Source organism: Hippocampus bargibanti, linkage group LG12 (genome assembly GCF_051943395.1).
Source record: "Hippocampus bargibanti isolate YZ-2025 linkage group LG12, ASM5194339v1, whole genome shotgun sequence".
NCBI lineage: Eukaryota > Metazoa > Chordata > Actinopteri > Syngnathiformes > Syngnathidae > Hippocampus > Hippocampus bargibanti.
Window position 1 is genome coordinate 3,146,383 of NC_142745.1, and position 19,130 is coordinate 3,165,512.

Below are 19,130 nucleotides of genomic sequence, written 5' to 3' on the forward strand. Positions count from 1 at the left end.
CGACATTCCCCGAATTAGTCAGGTTTTGGATTTTCTTCCGGGGGTGCCGAAAAAGCGCTGCTCATACCTCTGTCAATGTTTTTCCCTTCCACGAGGAGGCAGCATTTGCCTTTTGTCCATGTTAGTGCTTTGTTACAGCTTCAGCTGTTGTTAAAGCGCTATATAAATCAATATACAGTAAAGTCTCGTTATATCGATATCGGATATATCAATAGTCCCGGTTATATCGATATTTTTTCGGGCTCCCTTGAATATCGATATAACGAGACTTTACTGTATGTGTATATATATACAGTAAAGTCTCGTTATATCGATATCGGATATATCGATAGTCCCGGTTATATCGATACTATTTCTATGCACGCACGGAGAAAATTACATGCAAACAGGGTCGGATATATCGATAGTCCCGGTTATATCGATATTTTTTCGGACTCCCTTGAATATCGATATAACGAGACTTTACTGTATGTATATGTATTGTATTGTATTTTGTACAGTCGCTTCCATTTCAAGCTCAGATAACTCCAGACCAATATAATTTAGGGATTAACTCTTTCTTTCTGATGAAAGAAGAGAGTCTATGGTTGCTTACGCTGAATTGAATGTTTATGTAGTACTAAAACTCAATATTCTGTGGGTCCTGCAATTTTAGTGAAAATGACAACAACCCTGGCACTGGAGTGGACACATTTTTGCACATCGTCAGGCAAAGAATGAGTTAAATTATATGTAGTTCCAAAATGTAAAGTCTCGATTTTGTATTATAGATTAAACTCAAAAGTCGAAAGAAAAACTTTGTTTTGATAGCACTTTTTTAAGATGAAAGTTTGTTCATATTAGATGGAAACAGCTTACCCTTATTTTTTTCCCCACCCCCACCCACACACAACAAACACACAGCAAAGAAGCAATTCCTCCCCCTGCTAGTTTCAATCCAATTAGTGAGCGATGTGAGGTGTCGGAGAATTGTTGTGTTGGTTGACTGGAAGTCTAATTCAAACGGCAGTGGTGTCAAAGCAACAGGATTCACGTTGCGGGCTGCGTTAACACTTCCGCTGTCATCAGCTAACAAGCAACAGAGACGTGGGCAAGCACACCTGAACACACACGTGGCAACATATAAAGAGACATTGACACTGACATAGGTGATGGGGAGAAAATTAATAAATAAATAAGAGACTCGCTCACTCGACCCTTTCTCTGTGAAAAACAAAAATAATAGACAACTAGAAAATCAATAACTGTCTTCTCTGCTCAGGGTAAAAGGCACTCAGCTTGGTTTTCTCTTGGGAGGCCAAGAGACAGTTACCAGGCAAAGATTGTCAATCAGACACTTTTCGTAGAGCTATGGTTGTGTGTTTTATTTATTTATATATATCTTTTTTTAAACTAAACACAAGGTCACTGATTAGACTCGCTGTTAGGCCATGTTGTGAGTCAATTGGTTTTGTCCTTTACAAGCACAGCACACAAACAGGTCTTCAATCATTTTGGATGTATGCTTGACGCACGCATTGGTTTGATTGGCTGACCTAATTGATTTCATTTTCACTTAGGGCAAAAATGATCCCAATGTAACGAGACAGGAAGTTGTTAAATATGGAATATGAAAACAGATTTATATTTTGGTTGTTGAACATTGGAGACTGTTTTTCTAAATTAGTTTGAAATGTTGCTAGTGTAAAAATGACCACACTTATCCATTCTTTTTTCTCTACCACTTGTTCTAATTGTGGTTGCAAATTAGGGCACAATCATAATTTATTTTTTCACTTTACAATGAGATTGGTAATATTCAATCGAGGGTAACAACAACAAAAAAAAACAACATTTGAAACCCTATGCAAGCATGCTTGGGACACCACTTTGTTAATAATAGTAAATACAGTATCACTAATTCGATCTGCCGGTATGACTAAATGAACAAGTTTGGCCACCGCTGAGTCACAACTCTCCAATAAAGTGTGCCTGGCTTAAAATGAAGAAAAGAACATGGTAGCTGAAACGTGGCAGAGAGAAATTGATCACGCAATACATTGAAGTGGAAAGCAGAGGCAAAAGGCGAGACGTTTAGCTGGCTGTATGATATAGCTTTCAGCCAAATCTGTGGACTGTGTGTGTGTGTGTGTGTGTGTGTGTGTGTGTGTGTGTGTGTGTGTGTGTGCGTGTGTGTGTGTGTGCGTGTGCGTGTGTGCGTGTTTGTAGGAGAAAACTTGATGTGGTCTGTGCCTTCACAGGATGGTCGCCTTGGTGATGATGGATGACGGAGAGGTGGGATGGAATACAGAGAGATAGAGACACAAATATTGATATTCACACATGCTTGCCTAGGTCAATTTTCTACTTTCAAGTGTGTCACCAAGCGCAGTAATCTGAGAGGAAATTCAATAAATAACAAGCTTGCTGCAGCGCCATTGCAGCTACAGCAGCCTAACAAACAGCAAATCAAAATGCACATGCGCACTCACCCCCCCCCCCCCCCATTCCCCAAATAAATACAATTGCAGGGTTTTGGTTATCGAGGACTGATCAGATTCTGCTAAGCCTAAAAATTTCAGCATGTACAGTATTGATTGTACATGTATCGAGTAATCCAAGAATATTCGACTGTATTTTGCTTTTTGGTGCAACATGAGGTTTTCAGACCAGACAAGTACAGCAAAATACATTGACGTGATGGAAGGACTGCTACAATGTGGTTTTTTTTTTTCGGTCAGGGGCGTTCCTTCAGTGACGTCACGTACGGACTCGTCACCAACTCAAAAACAAGACTTCCTGAATATTCAGTGCAAGTCTTAAAGGGTAAAATATAGCTATATGCGGTGGAATCTTTGTAAAATACGCTCAGTAGAAGTCATTTGAAGCCATTTTACAAATTATGGACACAACTTGTCCGGAGACGTCGGTTGTCCTTTAACTAGTGCATCCAAAAATTGGTCGTAAACATCGGCTTTAATGATGACAACATTGAAGTCTATATTTGTCAGTGACATTAAATGTCACTAATCACCAAATCAATTTTGACTTATATGTGCGTTTAGAAATCCCATTCACTTGTGGCAGAGAAATATTCCATAATCACTGTAAAACTGGAGTGGCACTTAATCGTGCATCTCTGAGGACAGCGTGCACTCACACACCGGACTGGACAAAATGCTTCCTCCAGGAGACTGATGGCTTTAAGTGGGTAAAGCGTGTGGAATAAAAAGGCAAGTGTCTCTCAGTTGCTGTGCGCCCCCGTACATTATTTTAAAAAGGCGCAGCGATACCATTTGCGTCCAGCAAATGGTTTCCAGTGGAGCCTCATTGAGTGTTGTGGAGGAGGGTGATGACACTTGCAGAAAGTGGTGGTCTGAGAAACATTTGTTCTTCAATGTGACTTTGACAATGGGGGGTTTTTGTTAGATGTTGAAAGAGAATAGATAAGGACAAGAGAAAAGCCTTTCAATTCATGGTCTGATAGTAAGATTTTCCATAAACGTGATTTTGACAGAAAATTAACAGTTTAAGATTTAAAGGACAACCGACACCATTTTTTGTTTCCTAACTGACATCAGAAAAACGTTTCATAGCATCGAAAATACCCAAAACACGCAGGATGATATTTTTAGTTAAATGCAAAACACCAATAAAAACGATAGGGCCTAAACTACCAGTAAGACTTTAGTTTGCTGACGAAGGTTCTTGGATAAGAAACGAAACGTCCGACACCTTCAAAGAAGTACAGATGACGGCTGCAGAAACCTTGTCATCGATGGACCACTCCTGTACGACTGAGAGCTTACACAGACGGACCAATAAAAATGAGTTAAAGTGTTGATAGCATTTTATGCTTGTGTGAAAATGAGAATAATAGTATTCATTACTTCTCGTCGTTTGTAATTGCACCGATACTGCATCATGATTTTCCAATGATCAATATTTGACTTCTTTTCACCGTATGTAATTAATCCAGAAATTCTCTTTCATACATTGCCTTGGGTTCTTCATCTTCCCAAAAATTCCAACATGACGATTAACCACATAGTTATTTCATGATGTATAATTTAATTTGCTCCTCATTACAAAGAGTGAAGTAGCAAAAAAAGAACCTGGCTCCTTTCGAAAATCCTTCGGCACATACACAAGAACATTGCCTTTAAACTGTCAGAAGGCTTGTAATGTAAGCTTTTGTGTCGACTTAACATTCAAATCATAGTTGAAAAAAAGTGTCATTTACATACACTGTATATTACATAATTATTTACATAACACGTCAGGTGTTTTTGCAGGATTAAAAAAAAAGTTAATGGATTCAGAATTAAGCTATGAACTCAAAAGTGCCTGTCACGCAATAATAAGTACAATTAATCAAATGCTTATAGATAAAACCAACAGTGTGATAATAAAGGGCAATTAACTTTATTCATAATCTAGCCAAAGGATCTGGGGCTTGTCATCACATTCAGTTGAGCTTTAATGCTTCATCTTATCCCGATGTGTCACAATACTGAAACTTTTATAAAATTGTAAGTGCTGTTTGAGTGTCGACTCAGTCAAAACTGCAGTATTAATAGAAAGGCAGACTGGACACACATACATACTGTATGTACATACGTACATACATGTGTGTGAGCATGTAGGGGCAGGTAGCACCTGTCATAGTAAGCAAACCTTGCAAAGATGTGACAGAGTTCCATGGCCAGCAGTGCAGATCAGAACTAATGCACTGGCTAATGTGACAAAGTGTGAATTGACAGGCAGTGGAAGAGGTCTTAATAAGGCTAGATGGTATGCGGGGGAAGGGAAGTGAAAGGAAGAAAAAAAATACATCAACAGTGACAGCAGCAGGAATATTCGATGGCCTGCATAATGGCGAAAAGTCAGTTGTGATTCATAAAAGCTTTGAAACAGTCAACAGGTTACATTTACTTCACAGTATTTTCAATCTCACCGCATTGACCACATCTTTTTAAGTTTGAGCCGAGGATAGTGCACTCTTTAGAAGTGTAAAGGTCAATTTGAAAGTCCAACTGTTCAAAAGATTAGCGCGAGTCAGTCTGGGAAATGACGATATCATCTCATGGCTTATCCTCCTATAGAAAGGTTGAAAAGTTGGCGAGAATAAAACGATTTTGACCTTCCAGGCCTTTGGAATTTTAAGGAAACTTAAATGATTTATCATCCGTGCCGTGCGTGGAAAATAACAGCATGAAGGACAACCATGAAAAATTGTCTAACCTCGTAAAATATGGCGTGACATACATCGATTACACGGCTGCTGTCTCATGTACGGCTACAGAATTGTAATTTTTTTTATATGATTGGTTACATTGGAAAAAAAAAACAATTGACAGAATACTGTATTTTCTGGGGTCTAAGGCGCACCTTTAATAAATGAAAACAAAAGTATATAAAAGGTTTCAAAATATATGGCACACCACATTATAAGGTGCTACACTAGAGGCTTGGGTTACACCCCCTGTCTGAAACTCATGACAAAAAGTTACCGGACCTGTTGTTTAAGAATCTGTTGTAAATTAGATGTAAATTCTTGCTTGTTTGGGGTTAATGTGTAATGTCATCACTACCACTTTGTTTACTTGAGATGTGCACAGAAGAAGGTGGAACAAAAAAAAAAACCAACTGTGAAGTCAAAAGCATTATATTGCTTGCTGGAAATGTAGCTAGATACAAGAGCTTGCCTTTATGAAGTCTTAATTTGAATAACCCCCATCACTCCCTCCCCCAAATAGCTGCATTTAAAAATACACATAAAGTGCTTTATCACAAAAGAACACCATGCGAGTGGAATTCTTTTTGGAATTGGAAGGCTTTGAAAACACAGAATGTGTTCATCATGAGTGTTTGTCGTCATTTTGTGTACAATTTAAACAACCAAATTCCCCAGCTATTGCTTTGTGCCTTTTATCTCCTTCATATCGTTGGCTTTTGTCATTGGTATTGTTTGTTTGATGGAAAAATGGGTGAAAAATAAGCACTTTGGAGATAAGATGCGAGTACGAAAACTAATAATGAAAGTGTCACGAGGGAGCCGAATGCATCTCTCAAAGCCTGAATAGACAAAATTGATTTCGATAGACAAATAAGGGTGTAATCTTTCTATCAAAAAAGTCCAAACACAAGAGGCGACTGGAGATTTAAAAACTGTCAAATGAGCAGTCCCCCTTGGAACTAACCACAGATAAAAGACTGTTGGATAGAAAAAGTTGCAAATATTGAAAGGATTTGCTGGTGTCTGAGTATCAGCGTCAGCGGAGAGCGCCGATGCGTATGTGGAACTGTCGCGGCTTGGAATTGAGGCGGATTTACGTGGGAGAGGAGATGTGAGACAATCTCTTCTCATCAACGGATGCTACAGCTTCGCGTTTGTTTGCAAAGCTTAGCTTATAGCAGACCTGCACATTCCACCATAACATCCCTGATCTGGTGAAAAGAGGCTTTTAGCCTCTCCTCGTTCATCTAGAACTGCTTCATGCAACGAAGAGGGTGCAGAAAGTGCTCAAGATTGAAGACTGTGTCTTTTGTGTTGTGTCACATTATTTGTTATATTGTTTTTTTTGTTTTGTTTTTTTTACTTCAAGATGGCGCCGCGAGAGTGGTTGCCTTTACAGCAGCTCCTGTATTTTGTTTTTGCTACTGTGAAATGTAAATTTCTTCACTGTGAGACTAATAAAGGCTCATCTAATCTAATCTAATCTAATCCAATCTAATCTAATCACTTAATGTGATGAATGTGGTATCATTTTCAGTTAATAGAAAGTCTCTTCCTCCTCAGGAAACTGAGGTCTTTTGGAGTTCAGGGGTCACTCCTAAAGACTTTCTATGACTCTGTGGTGGCATCAGCCATCCACTATGGCATTGTCTGCTGGTCAGGCAGCATCACCACCCGGGACAGAAAAAGACTGGAGCGCTTTGTCAAGCGGGCCAGTTCTGTCGTGGGCTGCTCGCTGGACTCTCTTGAGGAGGTGGGCAACAGACGGACGCTAGCTAAACTAAAAGCTATGACGGACAGCCCCTCCCACCCCCTCCTGCCCATCCTGACAGCTCTGGGTAGCTCCTTTAGCCAGAGACTATTACACCCGCGCTGCAAGAAGGAGAGGTACCGCCGCTCGTTCCTACCGACTGCTGTCAGGCTTCACAATTCCCAATGATCACATGTGGAAAAAAAAAAAAAAAAAAAAAAAACTGGACACTTGTAAATATGGGTTGTTGCAATATATCTAAATGCATCTCTTGATTCTGCACTATGTACAGTCTTGTTTATAGAACGGTTTTTGCACATCTACATTTGCACAGTATACAGTTGACATTTTTATTTTGTTATGCTTAGAATATCTTGTTTTCTATCCTTTCACTCCCACCCCAACCCCATCCCTCTTCAATTGCTGCTGTGGACTGCAAATTTCCCCATTGCGGGACGAATAAAGGTATTCTGATTCTGATTCTGATTCTGAAAATGGCTGCCTCGTGAGATGGATTTAAAATGAGTGAATTTTGCTGCTAAATTTCTATTCATTCATATTGTCTTCTTTGGACTCGTGAAGGGGCATAGAATATAGTGAACTTTTTGATGTTGACTTCCCCTTTAAGACTAGCAGCTTCCGGGTCGAGTAAACGCTGGCGTGAATGGCTGGCGCTGCTCACCCGCACCAAAAAATCTCGCGAATGTACAGTGTCCTTGAGAGTTTTGAAAGGCGCTTGGAAATTAAATGTATTATTATTTGAAAATGTCCCCATTGTGGTATAAATAAAGGTTTTCTGATTCCGATTATTATTAGCAGCGATCGGGGTTAGCCTCAAATTGTTAGCTTTTGGCTAACGTTGTTCTTGCCTGCTAGGTCCTAATTGCGAATGTGAGAGCACTGTCCCACTGGAGCATGCTGGTAGAATGATTTTTAGAATATCGGTCACAATCCGTATTACGGGGATATCTAGTTTAGCATACTGTGATTTCTCAAAATACCGACAATTTGTAGCAGTCAGAAGCTGTTGTAAATTAATATATTTTCACACTCATGTGACAGTCATGACGCTTATCTTAAAGTGCCGAAACAGTAAATAAAGGTTTAATCATCAACATTTTGATGCTGGAATGAATATTTCATTTAGCATGTCCTCGATCAAAATTATGTGGAAGTCCATTGCAGATAATCTTCAGCACATAAAGTAAATCTAAAAACTTAATTGGATGACAGTTTTGCCGATGCTTCTGTCACGGGTTACCACCCACACAGGAAGCCTTTCGCCTACCTTTCTGGCCTGTTGCACACACGTCATGTACTGTTTAGCCAAACTGGAGCACTGCAAGGTTTGCTGAGGGTTTTCTTTGTAACACTGGAGCACTTTGGCCTGTAGCTCGGTGCACACTGGCACAGTCTGCCGGGGCCTGCGTACACACAAAGACACGCACAGATCAACAGAATGTGGGGCAAAAAATGGGTCCCCCAATTAGTTCACAGGTTGTCCAAGTGACAATTTGTTGGAGTTCTCAGTTTTGTAAGAAGACAATACTGTATATGGGTATGCAAATGAAATACACACCTGCTTGTTTGCTTATTGTATTTCAAGTGTGCTCGTGAGAGAATTATCAAAATGTGGATGGAACAAACATTTTAGATTGACACAGGGTGGTTAAAGTGACACAATTCAAACATTTTACCCCAAATGACGACATTAGCATAGGTGGCGCAATAGCGTAAAGAGAAAAAGCAGAACAGGGTACAAAATACCCTCTAGTTACAATGATGACAAGTGGAATTTGTGTTTAATTGGATCCAGAGCTGCGTGGCTTCATTTGATGTTGTGTGACAAGCTGACTTCCTTTTGACCAACATTTATTTACATACTCTTATCTGCCTGTTCAAACACTTTGCTCATAGCACCACACGAAGCAATTGCCAAATTATGCATCTGTCACACATGAAGGAGCGCAGGTCTCCCTGCATTCACTGACAAATACACACAATTAATTTGTTAGCGTGCGCCCGCGAATTACGTCTGTGTGGCGAACGCGCCAGATAAAGTGTACACACACTGAATGGGGGAAGAAATTGCTCTGCAGCGGCATGTGTGTTGCGCGTTGCGCGTAGGGTGTGTATCTGCGGTTGTGTGCGCGAGTGCGCAGTGGAGGGTGGAGAAACAGGATTAAATTAATCATTGGAGGAGAGAATATTCATGAAATGAGAAGTGAATGCAACCTGAGCGGAGGTGAGAAAGAGAGGGAGAGGTGGAGGAGTGGAGGTAAATGTGGCAGTGACGTATTAAACCACAAACTATTTCAGCTTTGCACAGCCCTTAGGGGAAAAAAATGCACTTCACATCTGCTACATTCCTTCATGCACTTCTTTGCATCATCTGACAAGGTTATTTGGGAAGGACGTTGTCCAGGAGACGTTGTGTTGAAGATAACATTACATTTGTGGGCTTGCAAGCGATTGGCTGCATATTAACTTATTCACTGCCATGTCTCGTCACGTCAGTTCAAGTTTGTGGTACTTCACCATCGGGCCTCTTCCTCAGCCTTTAATAATTTTGTGTCACCGTTTAACTCATTTACTGCCATTCCCGCATTTATTGGGGAATTGAAAAGCATGGCATGGAGCGCCATTCTTAAATTTGTGCTGATAAAGTGCTGGTCAGACCTCTGGCAATGTTTTTCCCTCTCATGAAGGGGGCAGCATTTTCTTTTTGTCCATGTTAGTGATTTGTTACAGTTTCAGCTGTTGTTAAAGCAATATATAAATCATTGCATTGTATTTTGTACAGCCACCCTCATTTCAAGCTCAGGCAACTCCAGACCATATAATTTAGGAAATAACTCTTTTTTTTATGAAAGAAGAGAGTCTAAGGTAGTCCTAAAATTCAATATTCTGCGGGTCCAGGAATTTGAATGAAAATGACAAAAAAAAAAAAAAAAAAACTGGCACCGCAGTGGACACATCTTTGCACATGGTCTGGCAGTGAAAGAGTTAAAACAACATCTATTTATATTTCTTGAGACAGTTCCTGATAATGACAATGGTCCCCAACATAACACGGTCCACTAAATGTTTTTAATGGAAATGCTGTATGCTCAAAAGCAACAGTGGCGATATGCCTTAACCCTCAGTCTCCAGATCTGAAATAGATGTGTAATATTGAAGGAAGCACTGACGTGTGAGATGGTATTGTTGTGTTTAAAATGCCAAATGATGAAATGCAGAGAGTAAGATAATGTATTCACACATACAGTAAAGTCTCGTTATATCGATATTCTCGGGAGTCCGAAAAAATATCGATATAACCAGACTATCGATATATCCGATCCTGCGCGCATGTAATTTTGTCCTAGCGTTCATAGAAATAGTATCGTAATAAGCGGTACTATCGATATAACCGATATCGATATAACGAGACTTTACTGTATCTAAAAAAGACTACAGTCCATTTCGTTTTGTCTCAGCAACATCCCAGATTGACAAATCCAGCTCAGGTTTGTGTATCTTCCACAGTGAGTTTAAGATGGAGCTGCATCAGGTGTGTAAATAGTTTAAAACATTGATGCTAAGGTTTCCGCGGTTTACATCAGGAATGCCAGTAAATGTACGGGCAGATGAGCACCGTAAATTTTGGTGGGGTATGGAGGGGGGCACAGGATGAACCATGATATAAGGTAACACAATCTAATACTAACAATACAGTGATGATGTTGATTGTGGAAGTTTAGTCATCTGAAACCTCTTTGGAAGAGTTTTTCAAGCATTAGAATGATTACAGCAGGGCTTGATGTCTGACTTTAAATTCTGACAGTTGTTCCGTGTTGTGAATGAATCACTAAAAGGAGGCGATAACAGCTACAATAGCCCCAAGGTAATAATCCGAGCTCAAGAGGGGAGTAGGGGGGGGGGTAAATCTTTTCTCTATTCATGAAGAGAAACTTTATGACAGCAGGAGTGTTCTAATAATGGAATCTGAAGCAGAAAATTGTCTCGCCTAATCTGCAGCAACTGCCTCGTTTGACTGAAATTAAAGGTGAGCTCTTATTAGAAAACTATTGGGCGCTTGGGTTTGTTTGACAGCGACGATTTTGCACCAAAGAAGAAGCAAAACAACACATGGGCGTATTTCCGCCTGTGATGTTTTGCATAAATATGTGCAGAGTTGGCGGAAGAAAGATGAGCTTCCAATCATTAAAGTTTCCCATTCTTATTTGTCTCACCTTGGCAGCGTGTGGTTGATGCAAAGAGAGCTTAGGTTTCTAAATTGGCACAAGTGTGACATTGGGGAATAAAGCAATAAGAGGAAAAGGCAAAGACTGTTAAGGCGTTACATTTGATTATTCCTTCTTTGTCTAAGTTGCTGCTGTTTGTGTGTGAACGGTTATTAACGTGAGATGACAAGGATTTGCACTCCTTTCAAGCAAGAGCCGTGGCTTTCTATCTTGCATTTTTTCATATTACGCTGGGTGAAGGGGAAGAAAGAAGAGGATCAAAGATGTCAGGGCAGGGACGAGATTAAAAAGGAATTAGGGCGCATGCATCTTTTTTTGTACAAAAGCTTTGAAAGGAAGTTAGGCGGTCGTGTCAAAAGGATAACATTGGAAACAATACGTGTCAGTTATGAAAATTCCAGCTTGCAAACGCCACATAACATCACTGGCTAATACATAGTTGTGAAAACTGTCTGAGGAGTCCCCACAAAGTACGTTAGGGTGCGACGACTGATTTATTTTAGGGAAGTCCAATTGTGATTTCTCCCACTCTTGCCAAGTGATGCACTTACGAAATGTCAGTCTCCAGGATTGGAACAGGTAATAGAAATGTTCTGCCGCGGGTCTAAAAAAACGTTGAAGCCAGCAAAGATTGTGAATTGATTAGCGATGCAGTTTTGCAGAGCTGCCAGCCTTGTGGAAGTGAAAACATTGCCAGAGGTCTGACCAGCACTTTATCGGCACCCCCCGCAAGAAAAACCAAATCTCGAATAAATTCGGGAATGGCGCTCCATGTCATGCTTTTCAATTTCCGTATAAATTCGGGAATGACAGCGAGTGAGTTAAGTTTGTGTTGACGTATATTTTGAGTTGAACACATTTTGTATTTAAAGGTTCAATGGGGGTCTAACTTAACCCATTTAAAACAGTCAATATGGATGTCATGGACAGTAGGAGTGCGGAAAGAAGATAGTGTAGGAGGACAATTTGCACCGTTAGCTGCACTGATTGATCCCCCACCAAACTCACTTTGAGGGACTGTAGGGAAGTGCGGCGATGGAAGGGGATAAGAAGAGGGTTTCATTAAAACAGGTGACATTCAGGAACAAGATAAGGTGCACATGTCGCAGGCCTGTTTGCGTGTGACATCTATTTGCTGATAACATTTCAATCAGTAGAACTTCAGTGGTCGACCGATTCACTCAAATTGAGCCTGACTATCTGGCATCACTTGCCTTTTTATTTTCGAGCATTTCAATTCCACGGCTTGATGCTGTATTTTAAGCATCTACCCTTGGAACAGTGCCTCGGAAAAGTGGCTGATATATATGAAACATCTTCCACTGTCAAACGCTGTTTTATAAATATAAGGCACACAAAAATGGAGGAAATGGAGTCGGTAGCTGCTGACAGTAGTTGCGAGACCTGTTGTCACTTAATGACTTGACATTTAAGGCGCACTTGCGTACAGTATAATGTTTTGAGGAGAATTAAGGCTTTTGGGTGTGCCTTATACACCGGGAAATACGGTATGTCTATTTTTGAAAAAACTTGATTACGTCACTGATTTTTTGATGGCCAAAAAAAAGTGCATTTTTTTGGAGGTATTTTTGTGTTCCTGGCCAAGATTCATCCAAAAAAATGACAACATAGGTAAACAAATGTCATTTTGATTTTCTACTTTTAAATCAAAGTGAGGCACTCGATGAACACCAAGCCTCATTGAATGCATCGGTTCAAAACAGGCACGCTAACAACAAAAAAAAAAAAATTAGGGATATTTTTTAGGGATATCAGCGAATTGGGCATTTTCAGAAAGTCCCGCCCGCAGTTCGTGACCAAGACGTCTTGCATTGCTAGTGAATCAAAACAATGGCTTCAGATTCGGAGAATATGCTTTCTTGTTACATATCCAGTTATGAATATGATTCAAATAGTTCTGAAGAGGAAAGCATACATATTTGCAATCGATTAAATAATTTATTTGTGCCATTTTGAGGCAACATTGGGGGTAAATCTCTCACCCAAAAAAGAGGCACAAAATGGCGGCCTCCCGTGGCTACCTCCGTTTCCACAGGCTTATAAATTCCTTATATGGCGCTTGGATGTAACACGAGGTGCAACACGAGTGCTTGGGTGCAACACGAGTTCCCCAGACCAAACAAGTACAGCAAAATACATTGACGTGATGGAAGGACTGCTACAATGCGTCTTTTTTACGGTCAAGGGGGCGTTCCTTTGGTGACGTCACGTACGGACTCATCACCAACTCAAAAACAAGACTTCCTGAATATTCAGCGCGAGTCTTAAAAGGTAAAATATAGCTATATGCGGTGGAATCTTTGTAAAATACGCTCAGTAGAAGTCATTTGAAGCCATTTTACAAATTATGGACACAACTTGTCCGGAGACGTCGGTTGTCCTTTAACAAAGCAGCATGAGCAAAAAAAAACATTTGCCAAGTAGAAATGGGAGCAGCAGAGAGAATGAAAATGTTGACAAGTGAAATTGACGTGATAAAAGATGAATTTAGAGCACAAGTTGGAAATGGAGGCCAACACAATGCCAGAAGAAAATACGGAGAATACGGCTTTTCTTAGCCTTTCAAAACTTCACCCATCCTTCTACGGCGAGTAAATAGAATAATTACTGGATGGTCAGCGTAGTGTGAAATGACAGTGACCACGGCACAATGAATTGCTGACCAAATGCAGACAGAACATGACAAGCATACAGACGCCTGAATACAGTGTGCCCTTGTGCAAAATTGTCAACGTTGGCACTGCAAAATAATAAATAATAAGATGAAGATTGTGGCGACACAAACTGTCAGTAAAATTGCACTCAACTTATCTTGTAACCTTTTTTTTCATACAGCAATGAACAGTACCCTGACAAAACCTGTCTAATCGTGTCAAACAAATTTTTGGATTAAATTGTGCGGGCGATGGGGCAAATTGAGTGAATAGCCATGAATGCTAATGAAATGCAAGAATGTGAAAGTAGACTTCCTGTCTGCAATTGTTTTTTTTTTCAGGCATCAGAGGAGCACGATGGACAAATAGATGTCAGCTTATTAGCTGCTACATGATTATCATTGGCAGATACACAGAAAAAGGGAATGTGAACTGGATTGGCCTTTCTCTTCTTTCCCAGAAATGGCTAGACAGGGTGAAAACTGGCATCGCCTGCAAACGGGCAGTGCCAGTTCGGCAAGATTTAAGCAGTGGATGAAGCACTTTCTTTTAGTTTTTTATTTTGAAGCAGGTGAGCTTGCAGCGCCGCTATCCCACGTGAAAACATGTTTTTTTAAGGGATATCAGCAGACTGCAGCTTCGCACTGACCCAACCATTGAAAAGACTGACTCTGTTGGCATTTTAATGCTATATGGGCAAAAAATACAGATGACGCGAGATCAATCAATGTTGAAAATTAGTTCATGTCAGAACATTCTGGTTCACAGATTGGGATATTATGTCAAACGTCTCTCCAGAGCAAAGAAATAATGTTCATCACCAACAAAGGAAATTGAATAACAACCCAAAGAATAGGGTGGGACATTCCAGAAATATACTTCATCAAGTCATCAAATATAGAAAGTTAACCAAATTTGGCCCTGCCGTAAAAGTCAGTAGGGTTACCTGATGTGAGCCTCTGCTTTGGTGGCTGTCCGGTTGTACTGTTCAGCCGTCTGCTGGTAAGCTTCAAGGTTCTGGTGGCAAAGAAAGTGACATAAAGAAGTATGAGACACAGATCATATGAAATTACTGTTGATATTCTACCACTGATATCACCCCGAGCATACGCAGCTTTTCATGATGCGAAGACTTCCATTGCACATAAGAGAATATCACCGTACGTGTTTACATGAAAATGAATGAAATGACAATTGGTTTTATGATAGAATTTAATATAAGCATGAATAAGGTAACAAGATCAGATGCTCACGCATCCTCAAAAGAATGTCAAATGCTCCCTAAATTGAAGACCTTTGAATCCGCAACAACAACCAGCAAATGGGAATGCCGATGGGCAGCTGATATGCCAACAATGCGTTGATTCATGTTGGGAGAGTGGTATTTAAACTGCAATTACAGCACAGAAAGAGCTTTTGCCATGCGGGCAAGGTCAGATGCAGGCCTCCTTGACGTGAATAATCAGCAGTTTCAGCGTTTAGTGCACTACATTCTAATCTTAAACACTCATAAGAGAATTACAAGGAAAAATACAGTCACTTTCTATCTTGGACAACGTACCTAAACGTCACAGTCAATTAACCAAAAGATGTGATGGGGAATTTTGTCAAAAGGCTTTGGAAAACAATGCCTCCATAAATTTATCACTATTTTAACTCATTCTTTGCCAGACGATGTGCAAAAATGTGTCCACTCCAGTGGCAGGGTCTTTCTCATTTTCACTCAAATTGCAGGACCCGCAGAATATTGAGTTTTAGGACTACATCAACATTTGATGCAGCGTAAGAAACCTTAGATTTTCTTCTTCCATCAGAAAATGTTAGTTAATTTTATTTGGCTCTAGTTATCTGCAATGGAAATGCTGTACAATGGAAAATGCTGTCCCCTTGTGGGAGGGAAAAACATTGCCAGAGGTCCGACCGCAATTTGACGCCCACGACCCCACAAGAAAAAACAAAACAATTCGGGAATGGCGTTCCACGTCATGCTTTTCAATTACCAAGTAAATTTGGGAAAGGCATTGAATGAGTTAAATTCATTAAAATTAAAATGTTTTAAATATTTCAAAATGGTGTCATAGTGCATCACAACACATTTTGGTTTATCCCTCTTGTCATCACCCCACAGCATTCGCACGTTTAAACAAATAAACGTGGCCCTGGTGCTTTTACTTAATTGTCCCCAATATTCCTATACACATGCAGATAGCAAAGGAAGATAATTGAAATAAGTGAGCAGGCAAAGAAATTTGATCAACAAAATGTTTTTTTTTTGCTTTCCCCCTGTCTTCCATTCTCCGAATTCCCCCTGGTTATTCTCATATTTTTTTTTTATTTCACACTGATCCACAGATCCCAATGTCTGGTGTTGGAAAAGATTTCAGTCATATCACAGATACAGTTTCCTTAATCCCATCGGCAAGTATGAACTGCGATGTAATAATCTGCCCTTGATACTTGGCTGATCTCTTCACAGGTAGTGATATTACAATTCGAAATTATTTAGTGACCACTTTTCGCGCAGGATAGTGAAAGTGTCGACATAAAAATTCCCTTTTTTGTTTTAACCATTGAAAATCCTTCAATAACTACTTTCAAAGAAAATTGTGTTAGAAAATAAATATCAGATCAATCACAGAGTTATTTAAAATAAACCTTTTTTACAAAGGAGTGAATAGGCCTGATATTTGGAATGCCAACAAGCAAAAATCAAATGTAAAATGGGCACATTTTTGCTTGTTTAAAAATGGCTCATTCATTAATTTCTGAGTGCTGAATAAAGATGACAAACTTTTAATGTTGGTTTATTTTAAAGAAACCAATTAGGGGGTGTTATAATTAATATAGTACCCATTTTTGTATTGTTTTTGACCGAATTTATTATATTCATTTGAACCTAAAAAAATTGGGTCAAAATGGAAAGACCCATTTCCTGTGTGTGTGTGTGTGTGTGTGTGTGTGTGTGTGTGTGTGTGTGTGTGTGTGTGTGTGTGTGTGTGTGTGTGTGTGTGTGTGTGTGTGTGTGTGTGTGTGTGTGTGTGTACAGCGAATTGTGTTGTCGTCGATTAATTTCTTCTGCACCTGTCTTCATTAAGGTCAAAGGTTCGTTGAGAGGAAGGATACAACTAGTTCCTGACTAGTTCCTAGTCAGGTGTCGAGGAAAAATAACCATGAACGCACATGTTCTCAACTCTGAAAAAAATGATAACTCGTTCATGTCATGATCTGGTTGGCGAGCAACGGGTGGCGCTATCGGCCCCGCCTGCACCTGCACAGGTGCTTGTCGTCCCGATCAGTGGCGGATTGCCACGTTCGGATTGTCGACCAACGGATAGCGCTCGCAATTACTGGTCGTTCCCAATCAGTCACAGTTAAAAGGACTCCCAGCACGACCATTCAGTGTCGGGTCATTGTATGCTTTGTATGCAATTGTATGCATTGTGCAATTGGATGCATTGTATGCTGTGCATGTGTTTGTTTAACCTTGGCGGACTTTTACACTTGGTTTTCTTTTGATACTTTGTATTTTTCCCGTTCAGATGACTTTGATGTTGTACATTTTGTTCCTGATGACTTTATTTTAACACAATTTGACAAACACGACCTCCTGCTCCCTCCTGCCTGCTTTTTGGGATCCGCAACCGCCATCACCACCTTGAAAAACGTGACAGTTCATTACCCTGTCAAGCATGTTTTGGGATAAAACTCAAACTCGCAAAGTGAGATTGTTTTTTTCTTCACTAGTTTATGACCTTGACTTTCTGCTAAAACTGAAATTTCGGGAAGGACACTATGATTGTGTTGACTCCCTGATACACAGTATCTCCTCATTTGGGAATACCAAAGCAGAGGAAATGGGGGATGTTTGCATGAAGCGACATTTAGCATGAATATTATTATTTTTTGTTGTTGTCGTGTTAGCCCAAAAACAGACTAACAACCCATGCTCAGCTCTTTGACATCAGAGGAATGTCACCGCTATCAGTAGCACGCACAAAAACCAAGCTCTCCACGGTCATTTGCACATTTGGGGACAAAAGCCCAAGAGAGACAGTCAAGAGGAACGATAACCCTCAACGGAAGGAGGCTATGATTTTGGTGGCGGGGGGGCGTAGGAAAAGCTCACGGAGGATTAGTGTGGGTGCATGGTAGATGAGTGTGTGGGTGTAATCTTGCATACATGCAGGTGTCTGAGTAAATCTATATGTGCGTGAACGCTTGTTCCAATGATGCTTGCATGCAGACGACACTCCAGCAGTTTTGGATTGAGATAGGATGATGTCAGAGTGTGGCGAGGGTGTTTTTTTTTCCTCTCCAAGCTCCCTATACTCGGACGAAGACAGATTTTTTTTCTCACAGAGGAAGGTGCTAACAAAGCAGGGCAGAGGGGATTAAAAGAGATGAATTTTAAACCGACACTTGTTTACAGAGTCACAGGCTTTGTTGTCACAGGAAGACATGCTGAACCTGAACAGATTAGGAAGTCCTTCATGAATACAAAAGAGAGCAGTAGTGCTAGGGATTGTCTCGTTATGTTTGGGGTTCTTGAGGTATCTATTCGTAAACTAACCTCTACAAATGGTGGCAGAAAGAGATTGATATATCACAACTACTTGGGCAGTGACAAGTCAAACCCGCCACTATACAAACAAATACTGTAAGCAGTTGCACACACTCATTTGTGCTCAGGTGGACCCAAAATCCATCTATACCAAGCTATAAACAAGCTAATGTGCGTTATCATTCATCCCTTTGGCAAACTCAAACCGCAGCATGTTTTTATCCATCTATTCAAACACAGACGTGCACAGCTATTGGTTATACTAAGTAAAATGTTGATTCAGTGAAAGATCACACAACAATTTGCAAGGAAGTCTGCAACTAATCTCGTTGCTCTTATCTTTTGACATACGCATATGGGTGAATATGTACCGTAAATTCCTTACAATTAACCATTACCTTTTTTTTCTCCCCTTGCTTTAAACTCTGCGGCGTGAATGATGCGGCTCATTTACGGATTTTTTTACAGGCTAACGATCGTCATGCTGCCAATACATTTAACGCCAATACCAATACTTCCCATTAGCATTTCGTAGTGTGCATTCACGAGAATGCACACTTATGGCTTTGTCTTATGGCTTATGGCTTTTCTTATGGCTTGGTCTCAATGAATTTAGAGACAAAACACGCTAACTAGCAACACACACCATCCATCCAGTTTCTGTACCGTTTATTCCTCA

The 19,130-nt window shown here is 40.2% G+C and overlaps 1 protein-coding gene across 2 annotated transcripts in view; it reads right to left on the reverse strand.

The window, feature by feature from the left end:
- chchd6b (coiled-coil-helix-coiled-coil-helix domain containing 6b) overlaps positions 1-19,130 on the reverse strand; it is a 37,405-nt gene that overhangs the window by 3,568 nt on the left and 14,707 nt on the right. For both annotated transcript variants that reach the window (XM_089010325.1, XM_089010324.1), the window contains 2 exons: positions 14,837-14,907; positions 8,257-8,392 (listed from right to left, as the gene is read on the reverse strand). In XM_089010325.1, coding sequence (XP_088866451.1) covers positions 8,257-8,392; positions 14,837-14,907 — 207 coding nt within the window. The remainder of the gene's footprint in view (positions 1-8,256; positions 8,393-14,836; positions 14,908-19,130) is intronic.